This window comes from Nansenia antarctica (genome assembly GCF_963989245.1).
Source record: "Nansenia antarctica genome assembly, chromosome: 14".
NCBI classification, from domain to species: domain Eukaryota; kingdom Metazoa; phylum Chordata; class Actinopteri; order Argentiniformes; family Microstomatidae; genus Nansenia; species Nansenia antarctica.
Genome location: NC_137684.1, coordinates 21,393,704 through 21,413,192, shown reverse-complemented (window position 1 = coordinate 21,413,192; position 19,489 = coordinate 21,393,704). Strand labels below are relative to the sequence as shown.

At 43.9% G+C, this 19,489-nt stretch overlaps 1 protein-coding gene across 1 annotated transcript; it reads right to left on the bottom strand.

Annotated features, from left to right (window-relative positions):
- Positions 1-6,487: 6,487 nt before the first annotated feature.
- On the bottom strand, positions 6,488-18,999 carry dhtkd1 (dehydrogenase E1 and transketolase domain containing 1). The gene is made up of 17 exons (XM_080545361.1): positions 18,763-18,999; positions 18,263-18,415; positions 16,850-17,061; positions 16,380-16,574; positions 15,795-16,064; positions 15,451-15,622; positions 12,539-12,737; positions 12,025-12,337; positions 11,838-11,922; positions 11,512-11,651; positions 11,238-11,388; positions 9,558-9,664; positions 9,204-9,368; positions 8,999-9,081; positions 8,282-8,448; positions 8,102-8,187; positions 6,488-8,012 (listed from the first exon to the last, which is right to left on the bottom strand). Exons 1-17 carry the CDS (start codon positions 18,905-18,907, stop codon positions 7,911-7,913), a joined length of 2,745 nt encoding a protein of 914 aa, XP_080401487.1. The 5' UTR covers positions 18,908-18,999; the 3' UTR covers positions 6,488-7,910.
- Between the last annotated feature and the right edge of the window lie 490 nt (positions 19,000-19,489).

The window sequence follows — 19,489 nt, the reverse complement described above, 5'->3', positions numbered from 1 at the left end:
TGGAGGAAATTGATTTTTAATTAAATCAGTAAATGCTTTTTGTTGGTTCTATTGGAACATTAATATAGCACAGTATTTATCACATGTTGGTATTTCGAGTTTGTCTATAAAAATATTGTTTAGAATTTGAGTATTGTTTTCTGTCAGGGGTGCCAATAATGTTTGAGCCCACTGTAAGTAATCATTCTACACCTGAGACAATGGAGACCCGTTCAGTAATCATTCTACACCTGAGACAATGGAGACCAGTTCAGTAATCATTCTACACCTGAGACAATGGAGACCAGTTCAGTAATCATTCTACACCTGAGACAATGGAGACCCGTTCAGTAATCATTCTACACCTGAGACAATGGAGACCAGTTCCGCCGCTCAAGTGCTGGCATTTGCATTGTCATAAGGACCTGATCACCTCTTTTATGGGCCCTGGGTCTGTCAGGAACACCCAGAAACTGGAAACAAGGTAACCCATCCATCCATCTTTTGTGATCACTCTGCGCAGAGGACCCTGGGAAGGATTGGGAGGCCTTGTCGACCTGTAATGTGAGGCTCTGAGAAGTGCTCAGGAGGACCTCTCTTCATGAACTGACGTGGGCTCTGCGTTGTACTCCATTTATTTATATACTCTATCTATTGTTATCTACAATAAAGGGTCTTTCTCTGTGATGATCTAATGCTCCGGTTTCCTGAATTGTTTTATTGATTAAGTAATTGAAACTACTTATTTGAGACCACTGATGGGCATGGTCTAAATTGTCATTAACTGTCCTTACTGATTATCATCTAAATCATGATTGACAACTTTATGAAATGCTACCATTATTTTCATAGTGAATATGAACATAGGATATGTTAAAGATGTTTTACAATAAATTACATAAAACTGCTATTAGGTACTGATACAGATGACACCAATAGTCCCTTATTTTTTACACAACAATACCATGCTGCCCAATGGCATGCATGGTCACTAGGGCAATGTCACCTGTTTGTTGTATTAAGACCTCCAGGACCTGGGGCAGCTTTCCTAGAACCTCAGCTCTGTGGTCACCAGATAGTTGATTAAATGAAGAAAATAATCGTTCTGATCTTTCCTGGAGGGTCAGCTCATAGCCTGATAAGAGCTTGTGTCACTCGTGAGTTTACAAAAAAAAAAAACTCACCAGAGAGAGGCTTTGCAAAAATCTGTCTAAAGATGCAGCTAAGCCAGATATCCCGTGGGAGTGACTAACTGTTTTGATAAGGGCGATTACTGCCCACTCTCCACAGATACCATCCCCTGGTCTGGCACACTGTCAACTCCCTGCAGCTAAAGCAACGGACTCTGTGGTTCAGCGGTGATGAGACATGAATTGAAATGGACGGTCACAAAGTGGCTATAGAGATTTTAATGTGACATTAACAGCTCGCCATTACAATTAGCCTATCTACTAACCAGACGTATGGGACACATGGGAAGTGACACCTTATCTCAGGCTGAGCTGGGACTTTGGGCCAGTGTAATGCAGAATTTGGTCAATAACATACAATGGTCAATAGGACCAAATGTTTACAATATGTATATGTTTAAATAAAGTGTCATGTAGCATTGTTCAACACAGGGGTAACTTGATATGGGAATTGACTATTTACTTTCTTATCAGTGTGTACACCGTGTGTACAGTCCTTCATGCTGAGGAGGTGCTGAAGAGACAGAATGTGGGTGGACCTAGACAGACAGACAGACAGACAGACGAACGGACACTGGACCCATAGGAACAACTAGGGACCCCATTACACCAGTTGCCTAGCTACAGTTTAAGTCACACTCAAACTGCTTTCAAGGAAGTTAAGAACTTGTTTGAGGACCCTCTCACTGAGGGTGGTGGAGGAGTTGGTTACGGTCTGCAACAAGGCCATACTGGAACACAAGGAACCACTCCACTCCACAGTCCCTGAGAGAGGAAAGCGGTAACAGCACTTTCACTGAAAGTGGATACAAAAAAAACAAAGCACTCATGCAGATAAATATCATTTTAGCCACTGTTTCCCTTCCCCTAGATATACAGTAACTGTCTACAAGAAACCTTTTGCACTTTGAAGTGTTTTGTTGTTGTTGTTGTTGTTGTTGTGCTAAACATGTATTTTCACGGTGCTTAAAGTATCTCTGACAAGTGCATCATCATTACCTGCTGTGGGCAGCACTTCTAGAAACCATTTAGATAACTAACACACAGGGACATGGAAAGGTGCTCCCTAGTGAGAACACATACATACGTATATACCGGTAGTCCCCTCAGAATATCACCAGCTTATGTGTCTGAAATTAGCCATGAGGAGAGCCTTCAGTGGGGCAGATCTTGTTAGCCAACAAGAGCAAACCAATGACAACAGAGGAATATATAGTGCCCACAGGAGGACACATTGGGGATGATCCCTCCTGGACACTAAACGGAAGCCTGTGGAGTAGGAGGGGGAGGGTAGTGTGTGGCTCTTCCTGTCCCCCACCCCATCCCTAGATCTATCTATGCATAATCCCCAGGCAAAGCTGTGGGACGAGCTAACCCTGAGTGACCTGCTGGGATACCAGCTCAGCAGCACTGCATACATAACAAGGCACTCCCTGGTTCAGACTGCAGGAGCCTCAGCCAGAGCCGAGCTGTGGTGTTGACAAATGACTGCAGGCGAGGGGGGGGGGGGTGATTGACTAACAATGTGGGGGAGTTTCTTGGTAGTAAGAGGGCATGCTGTGACAGCGAGCTGTGGTGGATGACTGCTTCTCAGCTCGTTAGACAGCGAGTCATGATGATTCACACGTCTTGAATCAGAGGCCATTCACAGGTAATGACGAGAGCCCCGGGGACGTTGCAGCTTCCTGTAATTAGGATCACTACAACAGGAGCCTGTCCAGTGGGCTTTTGGGACACATATCTATTCTAAACCCCCTTTAAGAACTGTTCAAACAAGGGGCGGGGGGGGGGGGCGGTTGAGGGATGGAGCATATTACTATTAATCATCTCATGACATCATGACAACAACAAATCATCAGCAGAGGAGGGATAGCCTTGCTATCCCATGTTTGTGTATAGCGTATGCATCTCCAGTAACTCTGCGTAGCCTCCCCATATGTCCATGTTAACACTTGAGTGGAAAACAACATCCTTGTTTATTGAATGGTGGCCCGGTTTTTCAGCACAACACCAATTTCCCAAGGCAAAACCATTATTTCTCCTGGGACACTCCATCCTTGACACACGCCTCCTCCCAACAATAAAATCCACTCAGTCAAGGGGAGAGGGGGAGGTGGTGTATATGAGCCGTACAGTGTTTTCATCCTAAAATGTACTTCAATCAAGTTAGCCATTAGACACAGTAATTGTTATGTTCATCTATGTATGTGTTGTCCTTGACGAAAATTCTTAGGAACTCCGTTTTTTTAAGAGTTTTGATGGACTGTCTTCCATTTGGGGAATTTGCCCTTCAATGTGAGCACTTGCATGCTCCCTCTGCATCATAACTCATCCACTGCAGAGCAGGCATTAAGTCAAGCAGCACTAACTGTGGACAGAAATAAACTCTGGAATTTGTTTGCTCTGTAGTCCAGAGAATAACTTGTGAAACCAGAAAGGAGAACTGTTAGTCAACGCACAACAAACAGGGCTACAACCATTGACATAAAAAAATAAAAATATCCTACCCTTATAGTAAAGCCAAGAGACTCAATTGTTCATATATAAAAAATGATTTCTTTAGATTGTCATCACTAGGCTATTTGAATGTTTGTGATGTGTCTCAGGTGAACGTTCAACCTCTTGGGGGATAACCAGAGATCAGCCTCCCCAAGTGATCCTCAAATGACCAGGCACCATATACATGTGGTGGCAGTGGATTGTTTTGACTAACTACATCATACCATCACATTCAAATAAGGCTTTGATTGACAGAAGTCAGAAAACATAAGAACCTGTATTACTAATACTATTAGGTCTACTGGGTCTCTCAGAGCATACATGGAGGACTATTAGGCCCTATATCCATTCAAACGATCAAGTATGTACCTATGGTCATAGCCTACGTTCAGCAGCTGGAAATGTCATCTCGCATCAACGAAATGGTGTGCAGCCGTCATTGATTCACAGAACCTTGGAAGGAGCCCTTTTAAATCTATTTTCCCATCTAGTGCCAGAAACGATTCCAGTATCATCTCTTGACGTGACGCCCCACGGACTAGACGCTATACATCCTCCTGATATCCTTTGATGAATAACATATCCCGCTTTGATGAATAACATATCCCGCGTGTTGTGGATGTTATACTTTGATATTAGGCTTGGCCACTTCACTTCAATGACACCTGCGGATAGAACAATTCACTTGCGCACACGTGTGCTGTTCCAATTGATTAAGGAAGTTACATATATCAAGCACGTTTGTTTTTCCACATAGCATCTTTCATCATCATCTTTCTTGCAGTTTATTTCAGTGTACCGCAGTTTACTTCATTTCTGAGGCCCTGTGTCATTGTCGACGCCAGCCAGGGAACTCGGAAATCTCACTGACTTCATTCAACAAAACATGCAACAGTTGTCAGAAGCATGATTATGACAATTGCGTTTCCGTTATCAGTGTCATCTGTCAGGGCTGACTCTTTCCCTAGACGACTGGTCACAAAGTTTCAATCAAAGCGTCTGCAACAGCTCTTCAGAATACACATAGTATTCTCCTCCTATGACTGTCAGTAATGTAACCAAATAATGAATTGTATTTCTATGAATGCAACATCCTTGAGCTCTAATGTGACTGTGCTCAGTATTCAGCAAAAAGAAATCACTTGACTGGCAACCCAACCCAATTCCAGTTCTAAACGCCAGTAAAAACACATCTCAGTCATTACTCACGTTCCAAGGACTTCTTTGAAGTCAAATATCTTCTTGATATCATCGACATTCTTTTTCCAAGACCCTCCATCCCCGGACTCTCCGTTCTCTCTCGCCATGGTCGGGGGGGGGAGACGTGAGATAACCTAAACCTTCTCTAACAGAACCACCTCGTGTTTAACTAGGGTTGTCTCTTGCCGACAAACGGGTTAAAAAACGGGTTAATATCGCCAAGAGGTTTCCTGATTGTCGCCCAATTTCTTTCTACCTTGCTTTTCGCTCAGCCAAACACCCATCCATCCACAGCCACTGCGCCGCCCAGGTACATAAAGTAGGCTGTGTCCTGATCAGTCACACGTAGGTACAGGCTGTATAGGTTATCTGACTAATCTCTGTTTGACGTAGCGAGATTGGGAGCTCTCCTTTTAGTTTGCATGCAATTTTTATTCTCCCTAGAATTCTGTTTATGTTGTGCTACTGGACGGATGGGGGTCTCAAGGGGGTCGGTCTGTGTCTGAACCAGCGCTGTTTTTTAGTCGTGCTGACCAGCCCCATTGGTTGTTACAGCGATAAGGAGCCTGAGTGGGAGGCTGTGTTCTGTAGCTGGCAGCAGCGTTGAGTAGCCCCATGTATGAGTGAACGATTAGTGTTCGCATTGCACCAAATCCACGTACCACATACCCAGCCAGCCATCACCTTGTCTCCTCGAGACATCTTAAGACACATTTGTCAGACAAAATGTCTTATTTTGGTTAATTAAGACATCTTAATTTAAGACATCTCAAGACAAGGTGATGGCTGGGTGGGTATGCAGGCGTTGGATACTCGAACCGCCTGTCCATGACAGTCAATTATGTTACAGGGCTGCCAAGTCTCACGCAATCACCGTGAGACTCACGCATTTCAATTCAGTCAATTATGTTACTGTCAATGTTATAAACTAATATACAGGACAGGTGTGTGGTTATAAGTAACCAATGTGTACCTTGTGATACATATGAGTATTCTAAACGTTAAACAACACAACAGACAATGACATATTACTACCCACAGGTCTGGTGGTTAACACATCCACACACCTGCTGCCCTCAAGCCATCCACCTGCATCATCAAATCAGGTCAAGTCAGTTTGGTGCATGTTTTAAAAATGAGTCACCCCCCATTATGATTGTTTATTACAGAAGGCCTGAAGCATTACTTGGATTAGAGTATTTCCCAATACCTAGACAGACATAACATTTCATATCTAGAACATTTTTAGAATGTTTTGGTGATTTTAAGTGGCAGAACATCTAAGGAACTGGAATTGGGTTGGGTTGCCAAGTCAAGTGATTTCTTTTTGCTGAATACTGAGTGAGCACAGTCACATTAGAGCTCAAGGATGTTGCATTCATAGAAATACAATTCATTATTTGGTTACATTACTGACAGTCATAGGGTTAGGGTTAGGGAATGCTATGTGTATTCTGAAGAGCAACATCTACATTAAAACAGTCTATTGAGTGACTGTCTAACTCACTGTAGCTCATGAAATTGTGATTCGATGATGCTGTGGCCAGGCACTGATAACAACGTATAAAAATTACATTTTCTCATAGGTATGACTCAACCTAATTAAAGACAAGCAAATGGTGAAAATATAATGATTTATTTGAAAATATTGAATGTTGCAATTTGATTCTACATGTTTTGCAGTAGTCATTTTTCTTGAACCGTAAAATGAACATAATGAAGGCATCGAACTCACCACATTAGATTAGTAAGTTCAAAGTAAAACTAAGCAGTAGTCAGCTTCCACATATATAATGCTTTCAAATTGTACCTGCAACCATAGAAGACAAAACCCACAAAATGCAGTTTACACCTGTTCAGATTATTATTTATTTTTTTATCTAAAGCTTTCTACACAACAAAATATTATTCATAGTATTTAAAAATGTTTCTCTCAAATTAAACTGATGTAAACTGAATGAAGCTGACTTCAACGGTACAACAACTATAGCAGCTCATGCAAAGACGATACTGATGGATGACTACGGCCTTCTGATTCACAACCTGAGACGATCCTCTGTCAAACCAAATAGAGACATATTCATCATATTCAGGCCACTGAAATCACATTGTTCTGACGTGAACAATGATTAACTACAAATGACATCGCACAATCATGTTGTAAACATATCTAAGGCTTTAATTTATTCTGAACCATATGGTTGTACTCTTTTCATAGCCTAATGCTCTGCATATACTGAATGATGTCATCATACTGTATGTAAAATATACAGTACCAGTTAAAAGCTTGGACACACCTTCTCATTCAATGGTTTTCTTATTATTATTATTTTTTTTCTACATTGTAGATTAATACTGAAGACATCAAAACTATGAAAGAGCACCTATGGAATTATGTAGTAAACCAAAAAGTGTTAAACAAACCAGAATGTTTTATATTTTAGATTCTTCAAAGTAGCCACCTTTAGCTTTGATGGCAGCTTTGCACACTCTTGGCATTCTCTCAATCAGCTTGGTGTGTGTGAACACTGCCCAGCATTCTCTTCTCTAGAATACGTGGGAGAAAACCACAAAAAGGCAAAAGGTGACTACTTTGAAGATTTTTTTGTTTACTTTTTTGTTTACTACATAATTCACGTGTTCTTTCATAGTTTTGATGTCTTCAGTATTAATCTACAATGTAGAAAATAATATATAAATACAGAAAAATCATTGAATGAAAAGGTGTGTCCAAACCTTTGACTGGTACTGTACTTTTTGAGAATGAAAAAAATCTGTGGGTGAGCAGATCTGAATCCAGACTTTGCATTAAAAAATATATTTTAATAATTAAATCTGAAATATTACAATAAACAATCTAATATTTTTCTTAAAGAAATCTCTGACCACCTACGTCATATGTTTTGTACAGTTTCAACTCCGTTTCAGTAGTAGTGCTTTGTGTCATTGTGTTACCCGCATTTAAAACAGCCCTTTTAGTGTTTTAGGAACATTGAACAGAGAGGATAAGAGCATCAATTTGGGGTCCAGTGTTCAGGTGGCTCAGGAGAAGGTGGCAGTGAGGATGGCCTCCTGCTGCTGGTGGTGAAGGTTTCCAATGCCGACAGCCGGGGCGGGCAGAGCGGGCCGACTGACCAACCGGGGCTGAGGGGGGGCACATGGAAATAGTTGGATTACATCCAAAGGTTTCAAACCCAGTCAAATGTGTCACTGGTGACTGAGACACGACTCACCTTGCAGGCCAGCTGCTTCTCCAACCTGGGAGCCAAGAAGGACCAGGCACCCATGTTCTGGGGCTCCTCTTGACTCCAGACGACCTCTGTGAAACACAAAAACACATCGTCACACACTCAAAGATGGCTTTTTAAAAAAATTGGTGAGTTCAATGAGTAGTACGGGCCAGGTCAGGTCACCTTTGGCTTTGGTGTACTTGCTGAGCTCCTGCTGCAGAGCCTCCAGGGGGAAGGGGCACAGCTCCTCTACTCGGATCAGTGCGGTGTTCTGGGTGGCTCCAGACACGTCCCTCTGCTTCAGCAGAGCGTAGTAGTGTTTTCCAGAGCACAGCACCACCCGCTGGACACTACAGGGATCACAGGAAACATATTAGATGATTAGATTACCGTAGATCCAACTTTATTGTCATTGCAAAGTAAAAAATACTATACAACGAAGTGCAGTTTAGCTTCTAACCAGAAGTGCAGTCCATCAGTTTAGTTTAGACGTAAATACAGTTATGAGCTATGTACAGTTAAGGTAGGTTATACAGTGTGGTAGCTTATGAACAGTATGTAATGTGCAGATGTATAAAAAGCTATATCAAAGAGGCATGTGCAATGCGCAATATACAGTATGTGCAAAAATTGTAAACATCAGTAGTGCAAAGGTTAAAGAGTGATCACATTAACCAGGGATGTGAAACCGTCATAGTATTGTCATTGTATCCCGGGGTGGTTGGGGGGGAATCTGAGACCAATCAAACCTCAAAAGCCTTAAGAGGGTACATAACCATTTGGGCACACAGTGGTGAGGGGATCTTCACCAGACACAAAATGCTCCCACTGAAGTTGAATATTATCAAAACGACCACAAGGAAGCATCCCATAAGAGAGAGTGAATTATGGATATTTTACCTGTCTGGTGTAACTGAAGAGTCACCTATCACAGGCCTGAAAGACGTTCCTGGAGCCATGTCTGCCAGACTGGACACGGCCCCCTCGTGACAGACAGGAAATAAACACAGTTCGGTTCACTCATTCATCAAATACCCCTATCAAACAGACGCTCACAACAATGACTAGATCTCCACTGACGTCGTTGATCCTGCATAATGCTTACAGAAAATCGGAGGAGCGTCTTTGGCGCAGCCACAATGAGAGGCTTGCGGAAGTTGCGGATCATCTGTCGCCGTAGCAGGTGGAAGTACTGTGCTGGAGTGGTGGGGTTCACCACGGCCATGTTGACGTCGTCACCATCCACGCCCTCCTGTTTACTGTCACAGAGCTGAGACATGGGGAGACAACGGGACTCGCAGTTTAGACATAACAGACAAACAGCTAAACATGCAGTGGGTTTGTGTGTGTAATGTAGTAATAAACGGGACAATATGACTATATAGTAATACTGTGAGGAAAGAGACTGCGGTATAGCTAAAAGAATATTCCTGAAGTTGAGGGTTCCATTCCTCCTCACCTGCAGGAAGCGTTCCATGCGGCAGGAGGAGTGCTCAGGTCCGGCGCCGTCGTAGCCGTGGGGCAGCAAGATGACCATCCCACACTGCAGCAGCCATTTGGCCTCGCCTAGGGACAAAACCAGTTCTCACATCTCGTCTGGAAATATGGCTCAATCATATAGAACGTATTTAGGCCCTACAAACTTGATTCATTGTTTTAATTGCATTGTTTTCTGATCAGGCCAGTCCAAAGCATGGGTGAAGGAGGCGATCGCATATGCAGTGGTTCTCAAACCCGTGGGGTCCGCGGATATACAGTTAGGTCCATATATATTTGGACTGACAGAATTTAGTTATTTTAGCTGTTTACCAAAACATATTCAAGTTACATTTATATAATGAATATGGGATTAAAGTGCAGACTCAGCTTTAATTTGAGGGCATTCACATCCAAATTGTACGAAGGGTCTAGGAATTACAGCTCTTTAATATGTAGCCCCCTCTTGGACTATTCCTTTGTTATTTCTTTATCAATTAAGCAGGTAAAAGGTCTGAGCTAATTCCAAGTGTGGCATTTTCATTTGAAAGCTGTTGCTGTGGACGCACAACATGTGGTCAAAGGAGCTCTCAATGCAAGTGAAACAGGCCATCCTTAGGCTGAAATCCCAAATCAACAGTTTGATCAACCCAAATCAACAGTTTGGTACATTCTGAAGAAGAAAATAAGAACGCACTGGAGAGCTCGGCACCACAAAAAGGTCTGGACGTCTATGGAAGACAACGGTGGTGGATGATCGCAGGATCCTTGTAAAGAAAAACCTTTTCACAACATCCAGCCAAGTGAAGAACAGTCTCCAGGAGGTAAGCATATCATTATCTAAGTCTACCATAAAGAGAAGACTTCACAAGAGTAAATACAGAGGGTTCACCACAAGGTGCAAACCATTCATAAGCCCAAAGAATAGAAAGGCCAAAAAAACATCTAAAAAAAGCCAGCCCTGTTCTGGAACAGCATTCTTTGGACAGATGAAAATAAGATCAACCTGTACCAGAATGATGGAAAGAAAAAAGTATGGAGAAGGCTTGGAACGGCTCATGGTCCGACACATACCACATTATTTATAGTATTTTGAGATTTCCAAATTCAGCCTAGTTGATTGGACGGCGCTTCACAGTACAGATGGACAATAACTCAAAACATACTGCGAAAGCAACTCAGGAGGTTTTTAAGGCAAAGAAGTGGAATATTCTGCAATGGCCGAGTCAATCACCTGATCTCAACCCGATTGAGCATGCATTTCACTTGCTGAAGACAAAACTAAAGGCAGAAAGACCCACGAACAAACAACAAGTTAAGACAGCTGCAGTAAAGGTGCACAATGTGCGCAATATTTTGCGGACCTCTAAGCATACTTAGGGAAGCAATGGCTTTATATTATAATATATATAAAAGGGATTATAATTTCTGGCTTGTTTGTTTCCGTAGTGCCGGCTGTCTGTTTACTTTCGTTTTCAATGTACGCATGCAGGTTGTTTCAAGTGTTTTTCGAGTGTAAGCACAGGTATTGGATATGGGTCATTTTAAAAAGTAGATGTAAGCAGGCGTTCAAGATCAAATCGGATATCGGCACTAAACCAGAACTAGGCATTACGACCTGCGGTGTAAATGCAGCCATAGAAACAACCAAAATATTGTTTACCTCCAGAGATAAAGGTATCAAAGATGATCTGTGCTCCGTTAAAGAAGTCCCCAAACTGAGCCTCCCAGATTGGTAGAAGTTTTGGCTGGGCGATGCTCATACCATATTCAAAACCAAGCACTGCCTCCTCAGACAGGGGGCTGTTACACACCTGTTACAACACACACAGACACAAACCACTGTCAGAGTGCACATATCACTGACATCCATTTTTAGTTTAGTTTTCTAGACTTCAAATTTGTATCTCTGTTTGTGTCAGCTGATGTGTTGTTACCTCCAGGAAGCTGTTCTGCTTAGGGTCAATGTGATTTAAGGGGATGTACATGTCATTGGAGTCCTGACAAACAATCATTGCATGGCGCTGACTGAATGTGCCCCTCCCAACATCCTGTCCACTGATGCGGATATTGAACCCTGCAGAGCAAATGAAACAAACAAACACACACAACAATTCATTAAATAATTTTTTAAACAATTGACATGAGATTTCTATAACTTATATTGGATCTTAGAAAACAAAACAAAAAATCTATTTTTTTTACTAGCAAACCCCTTAAAACACTCATGACACCTCTTTCATCCAGTGAGAGGCTGACTGACCCTGGCAGAGTAGAGATCCAAACGCCATGGCCTCTGCAGTAGACCAATCCAGATTGGTTCCATCCTCCAGTTTCCGCAGACGACCCTGGGAGCAAAAAAAACCTGTTATGTACCTTTGGACTTTCCCACCCATGCAGAATCATCCAGCTCCAGCAGCCGATAGTTGAACGATGAGTCCTTCCTTTACCTGTACGTGGGTCTTCCCCAGGTGGCCGTGCAGCTGGACTCCCTCAGGGATGTCCACAGACTTGGCCCCTATAAACTGCAGTAGGGGTGCGGGCACACCGGTGTCCCAGGTTGTGATCCTGGCCTGGGGCTCTGCCAGGTCTCCCCAGCGACCTTGCAGGTTCATCGGGGGTGGGATGTACAGGGTCATGTTGGCCAGCTTGTCATTCAGCATGCCGTAGTGGGCAGACTTGATCCCGCCGCACTCCGCCTCAGTGATCAAGCCCTCGGAGACCAGCTGCTCGGCATAGGAGTCAGGGATGCTTTTCCTAGAGCTGAGAGGACATGTTCACATAGAACTGTGATGGCTGTTAGGTATTTAATTTACATGAAATACACGCCATTGAGAAACCTACTGTTGGCAGTTGAAACACAAGTGAACTTTCTTTTCCATTTCCCATATTGAATTATAGAAACTTAGGGTCTTAATAAACAGATTAAACCACGCCTTTGTCGGACATGTAAGATGCACTCACCGGATGATCTTGTACATGGCCGGGTTGGTGAAGGAAGGCTCGTCCAATTCATTGTGGCCCCACTGGCGGTAGCACAGCAGATCCACGATCACGTCCTTCCGGAAGAGCCGCTGGTACTCCACCGCCAGCCGCGTGGCCCGCAGGACCTCCTCAGCGTCATCACCGTTCACATGGATCACGGCACAGCCCACCATTTTACCTGGGTAGAACACACTACACCGTCACCTTATAATTCAGCATGCAGTTACACTAAAATGTGATCCGGTGAGTGCATCTTCAGTTTCTATAAGGGTCCTGTGTGATGAGAGGGTGGGAGGGGGTCATGTGATGTGAGGGGGTCATGGTGGGATGAGAGGGTGTGAGGGGGTCATGTGATGAGAGGGTCATGGGATGAGAGGGTGTGAGGAGGGGGTCATGGGAGGAGAGGGTGTGAGGAGGGGGTCATGGGAGGAGAGGGTGTGAGGAGGGGGTCATGGGAGGAGAGGGTGTGAGGAGGGGGTCATGGGAGGAGAGGGTGTGAGGAGGGGGTCATGGGAGGAGAGGGTGTGAGGAGGGGGTCATGGGAGGAGAGGGTGTGAGGAGGTCATGGGAGGAGAGGGTGTGAGGAGGTCATGTGATGAGAGGGTGTCATGGGATGAGAGGGTGTGAGAGGGTCATGTGATGAGTGTGGCCTTCCTTCTAGCTGACTGTGGAATTCTGACAGTTATGGCTGAGTGATACCGGCTATTTTGCTTGAGGGAGGGAATTGTACCAGGATGTGATGTTGAAAAGTGACCACGGACTCAATAAGAGATTTGGAGACAGCTGTTAAAATGTCATCCCTGACAGCGAAAGTCCTCAGCTTCCTCAACAGGAACAGATGCTGCTGGGCCGTCTTTAAAACTCAAAAAACTGTCAGCGTGTTGGAAGAACGACAGGAGGCCAACGATCTCCTGCCCAGGTACTTGTACCTGCTGCACCACCTGCCCATTCAGCCTATATGGCTCAGCGAGTGTGTGAGAGAGCAGAGCTCTTTAGTCAGAGACATTGAGCTCCAAGGAGCTCCCTGAGGCAAACTGAAGCGGGTCTCCCTCACCATCATGGTGAGCTCAGTGCAGACCACCCTATCAATGCACTTGCTGGGGACAGATGTTAGTGCCACAGGTCGGAAGTTGTTCACGACCATGGCATGTGCCTTCTTGGGCACAAGGATGATGGTAGATACTTTCGACGCTTGTGGGACAAAAGTAGAATCTAAAAACAGCTGAAATAGCCGTGTCAGATTCTGGACAGACAGGGTGGACTTAACCTTTCTCTCCTCCACTTTTGCTGGTGGTGGGGAGAGACTGGGGCAGGTGCAGGCTCAGTCATTCTGGAGGTCAGTCCTGTTGAAACCTGGCGTAAAAAGAGTTTGGCTGGACTGCAAAGGTGGCTGGGGCCATGCCTCCCTTGCATAACCCTAACAGTAGTGAAATTCTGCTCCACTTTGTTTTTGTAGTTGAGTTTAACCAGTTTGACCAGTCAACTAAGTCTTATGCTTAGTAACTTTTGACTCTCAATTGAGTCATAATTCCAGTCCTAAATCTTTTAGTCTTTTTAATTGTCAGTTTGACAGCACCACATTAGGATCAGTATGACTATGTGGTGGGTGGGGCTTGAACACATAGGCGTCAGGTATATTTCCAAAGCATAAGTCCAGCTTTCTGTCCAGTCTGATAGGGCATGAAATCCCAGAGCAGACTGGTCACTGGTCCTAGTGACAGCTCTGTTGTAGCTATCAGTGATGAGCTCAGTGTTTCACTCATCTGCAAGTGCGTTGTCGGGACACACAAAAATCACAGCAAATCTGTGTGAATTTGCCAGATATGTAGTGGGGTCTGAACAAGACAGTCATGAACAATGGTCTCTCTCATGATGAGGTTTTGTTGCCCAGTTATTATTAGCCATGCAGACCCCACCTCTGATTGTTTTCTGTCTCTCAGTCAGAATGTATGACTGTTAATCCATCAAGGTCCACCGCATCAGGCATCGTGGAATCTGATCAAAGATCGGTGATGCCAGTAGGTCTGGGAGAGTATGCCTCAGGTTCAACAGCATGCCCTGTGAGTAGGCAAGCCTCCTAGGGATAATAGTAGGAAGGTATGTCGGTGTTTCCCAAATTGCCCAAGCCGACTGCAGATAGAAGATCGGTATCCATAAGATTGCAGGATATTTCAACGTTGTTGTCATGATTTTCCAATGCTATTTTGTCACGATCCAACTGTTCCTCGTTGTCATGGTAAGCTCAGGGGGTGTTGATTGGCTACCCAGGGTACATGGGGGAGTGGCTTGCCTATTGGCGGGTCTCTCGAAAGGTATATGACAGGTGCTCATTTGCTACCTGAGAGTCGAGAGTCGAGAGAGTGGAGTTAACGGAGAAGAGAAATACTGATTGAGATGCCTTACCTAGAAGAGAACCCCCTTTGACAATTATTATCAAGACTATTACCGTGTGGAATAGTGGATTACCCCCGAGGTCGTGTTGTGTCGTGTCCGGTTTTGTTTGTTTTGTTATATGTCAATACTGAATGGGAAGGAACACCCCACTGAACGAACGTGCGGGCTGTTCAGTATCCCCGCGGACCACGCCACGATACATCGGAGCCAGGTAAGCCATTTCCCCATAACATCTACCTGGGTGCTGTCAGCTAACCCTGAGCTAATCTACCTGTGTCCGGCCTCGGCCCTGTGTGGGAACGAGCCCATTGACTATCAATGTACGCACATTGCTGTTGGGTCGTGACAATTTGCACACTGATCATTTTACAGAAACAACTCAAAGCAAACCAAAACATACATACAAACAGAGCCGTACATCGCAAGTCACTCTGACAGAGCAGCGCCCCGCCCCTATTGAATTCATGCATTTGGTAGAAAGACAGAAAGACACATACCAACATCACTGCAGTACAAAGACGATCTCCCCCTTTCAGACGGAGTGGTATAACCCACTTGGTTGTTTACAATAAGGTGGATGCTCCCACCAACTCTGAAGTGGGGGAGATATGCCATGGTGAAGGCCTCTGGGACAATTCCTTGGCCTGAGAACGAGGCATCTCCGTGAACCTGTGAAAACAAATTAAAAATCTCAACAATAACCACCATTCTATTTCAGGACTGGATCTCTATTATCTTAGCTGAACGTATGTGATAGAATGCCTTTTTGTTGCATCCCTCTAGTACTGTACATAGGAGGCTTGGTTGGATGAATGTGGTTGTAGGGGGTGTGAGTTGGTACCTGCACACAGACAACTTGGTCCCCTGGCTGGGCGCTGTCGACAGGGGAGTAGTCACCCTCCTGTCTGAGCTGCTGCCTGGCACGCGTCTTCCCCTGGGTCACGGGGTTGATGGCCTCCAGGTGGGAGGGGTTGGGCAGCATGGTCACATGAATAGGGTGTTCTGCTCCAAAGTCCAGATTCACTGAGGACGTCATGTGGGAGAGGACATCACCGATGGAAGGGGAGTTCTCAGGGAACTCACTGAGCCCCCGCATCTTACGGAACATGAGCTGGAGGAGGTAGAGATAAACAAATCTTGGTGGGAGCTGCATTTCTTTCCAAAATAAAAAGGTTGTACATGTTGTCGCTACTGTTATAGTACTGAATGTTGCAGTGAATCACCTTGTATGTTTACACAGCATGACTACTACTGACTACACTCTGAAACATTCAGATCCCCATGGCTCAGTATTTCAACACTTTGAACCTGGATCATCATAATAATATATATTTAAATGTATTAATAGTTTTTTGCTATCCAGGATCAGATCAAGCTAGCTGATTTTCCCAATACTACTAAAAATATAGATAGATAGGTGTCTGACCTCAGGCGGGAACTTCAGGAGACCCGTCAGAAGGTTGAGTCTCCCTCGATGGGGCATGCCCATGACGAGATCAGTCACCCCGCTGTGGGCTGACAGGCGGAACAGCTCGTAGAAAAATCCCATCATGCTCTCTGCTCCCTCTCCTCCGTAGCGTTTCACTGTGGCAAACTTGGTACCCAAGAAGTTGTCGAACTCCTGAGATTCACAAGAGGAAATCTTATTATTATCATTATTAGCCGTTTAAGAGTATCCTTTATCAAAATAACAAATTCGTCATCTCGTTCTTGCTGATCTAGGTGATGCTCTGATGTTATGATATACTACTACCTTCATGTTAGATTTGTAATTTCAATGAATTCATTGCTGTTGATCAACACAACTACAACTATAGTTTACATCTTACATCTGTATGGACGCTGGGTGATGATGTCATCTTCATTAATTAATCTATGACTTCATCTATGACCTACCTGTGACTCCAGCATGAGCTTGGCCACCTGCCTCCTCTCCTCGGGGGAGAAGGTCTCCTTCTTCAGCTCCTCAAAGCGGTCAGCGAACCACTCCCTCTCCTCAAGGCTGGTCAGCTGGCTGGTCTCCACGGAGATGCATCCACAATAGGCGTTCTCAAGGTAGGCCACCACCTCCTCCACTGGAGCCTCAGCTTTCCCAAAATGCCGCAATCCTGGAGAGAGTGGTCGAACATGAATGTACTGTGCATACAAATATTATTCCTCAAATCCATGGATTGATTGATTGATTGAAAACTTTATTAGAAGATTTGCAGAAGTAGGTACATGAAAGTACATATTACATACAAGGTCAACTAACAGGATAAAAACCCAAGAAAGCCACTGGCTTATTTCAATTGGGGTCCTGGATACAGTCTTGGGTGTGGATCATTGGAGGCAAAAAGCAGACAAGCTCATTGTAATGCATGGACAACATACATGACAATGAGGTGTGTTTGATACCATTCCATTAATTAAAATTAGCCTGTCCTCCAATGTCTACCCCCACCAGCATGCCCAAAATCGCAAAACGCTGCAAAGGGTAGTGCGGACAGCTGATAAGATCAGCGGATGTGAGCTTCCCTCCATCCAGGACACCTACAAGGACAGGGGTGTCAGAAAGGCCCTCAGGATTATTAGGGACCCCAGCCACCCCAATCAGAAACTGTTTGAGCTAATTGCTGTCAGGAAAACGGTACCGAAGCCTCGGGGCTAAAACCCAGAGGTTGTCAAACAGCTATTTCCCCCCAAGCAATCAGGCTCATGGAGAAACACACTAGAAGAAAGCAGAAGACTGCCACCACCAAACCAACCCCCACTATAAAAATGAACATATTATATTATTATAACTACTTGCACACTACTGGATTACTTGTACACCACCTGACCTGACTACTTAACTACTGTACTGTATTGCATTTCATATCATTGTACTTTCCACAGCATCTTTGCACCATTGAAGCCACTATAAAACCATCACTTCATTACTGTAGGATTACTTATTTTTCTTGTTTACTTTACTTATTATTATTGTGATTTTGTATCTGAATGCTGCAATGTCAATGTTGAGGAACCATAGCCAAATATTTTTACTTGTGTACTTATACAGTGAGACGTAAAAAAAAGTGATTCTGATTCCGATCCTGATCCACCAATTTAGGTGTGATTTAACTTCCGGTTAGAGTGATTGCATAGTAATAATGACTGAGGATTGAGATATTGATAGTCACTGAGGATGATTCATCCCATGGGATACCATTATCCACTCAGAGTGAGTGCCTCGATTTGTTTTCATTGGATGGTGGCGAGTTTGATAATGAGCCAGTGTTCTCTGTTCCCTAGATCCCTGAATAAAGGGACCGATAATCCACATACCAGATGTGTTGAGAGTTCCTTGCAGGGCTCCACTTAACATGTTGATTTCTGGCACATTGTCCATAAGTGGGCTCTGGGGCAGCAAAGGGTTAATTTTAGCAGCCTTGTGTCCATGTGCTCGGTATGCCTCCACCAGTCGCGCCAGACCATGATCTGAATGAAGAGGAAACAAGGGGTCCATGTTGAAGACTGAACCAAAACAAATTCTTCTCAATGTCACGTCAACACGTGGGAAAGTATGGAGATGGGAGGAAAAACATCGATGCTATGAAAAATGTGTTTTACTTCCCATTAACACATTGAGGCAAACCTTTAGTTATGAATCTGCGACAAGACAACAATGAATAACTTAATCTCCCCTGCATTAACAAACAATATCATAACTAATACTTCACTTTGAGATATGGTTGTGCAATTATACTTACCATGCATTGTTTTTGGGACTGGAAAAAGACAGATTTAATGAGTTCATCAATATTCCTTATCACAAACCTACTGACCTTGATTGAGTGCAGAGATATGTAACTTAGGGTCCCCCTCGGTGTGTTTGGGTCGGTAACCGTAGACACCTTTCTCGGTGTGATAGAAGCGGCCACTGAGTCTGGTGAAGCGGCGCAAGCTTTTCAACATCAGTAACCCTGACATGGTTGAAATATAGTAATGTTGATTCTATTAAACTATGTACAGTAATACTCTGTAATGCACAGCTACACACACTACAAAGCGGCGGCCATACTGCTGGGAGGAGGTGGCAACCGACTGCAATCCTATTGGCTGAACGGCGGACAGTTTTTTTTCCCCACAATATATTTATTATCATTTTTATATACCAACATCAAAGACGAGACAACAAAAGACAAAAAAAGAGAAACATACAATAACAAAATTCACAAACATTTACATTTATTAAACAATAACACAGTTATTGATTGTAGCCGGTTTGCAGTAATTATTTAATTGTTTATCAATCAAGTTGCGTTGGTGACATTGAATCAAACATAGTTGTTTGTATATCGCTATGTTTACATCAATTAGTGTAGATTGATTCAATACAATATTATGAACTAACTAACCCCCGGCCGGGCGCAACAAGTGGGTGGCTGTAGCGACACGTGTCTTTTAACCCCTTCCCTCCCCGTCACGGTCATTCTTGAGTTTAGAATGATAAGGTTCTATCTCCGTTTAGAATGATAAGGTTCTATCTCCGTTTAGGGTAGTTCAGAGATA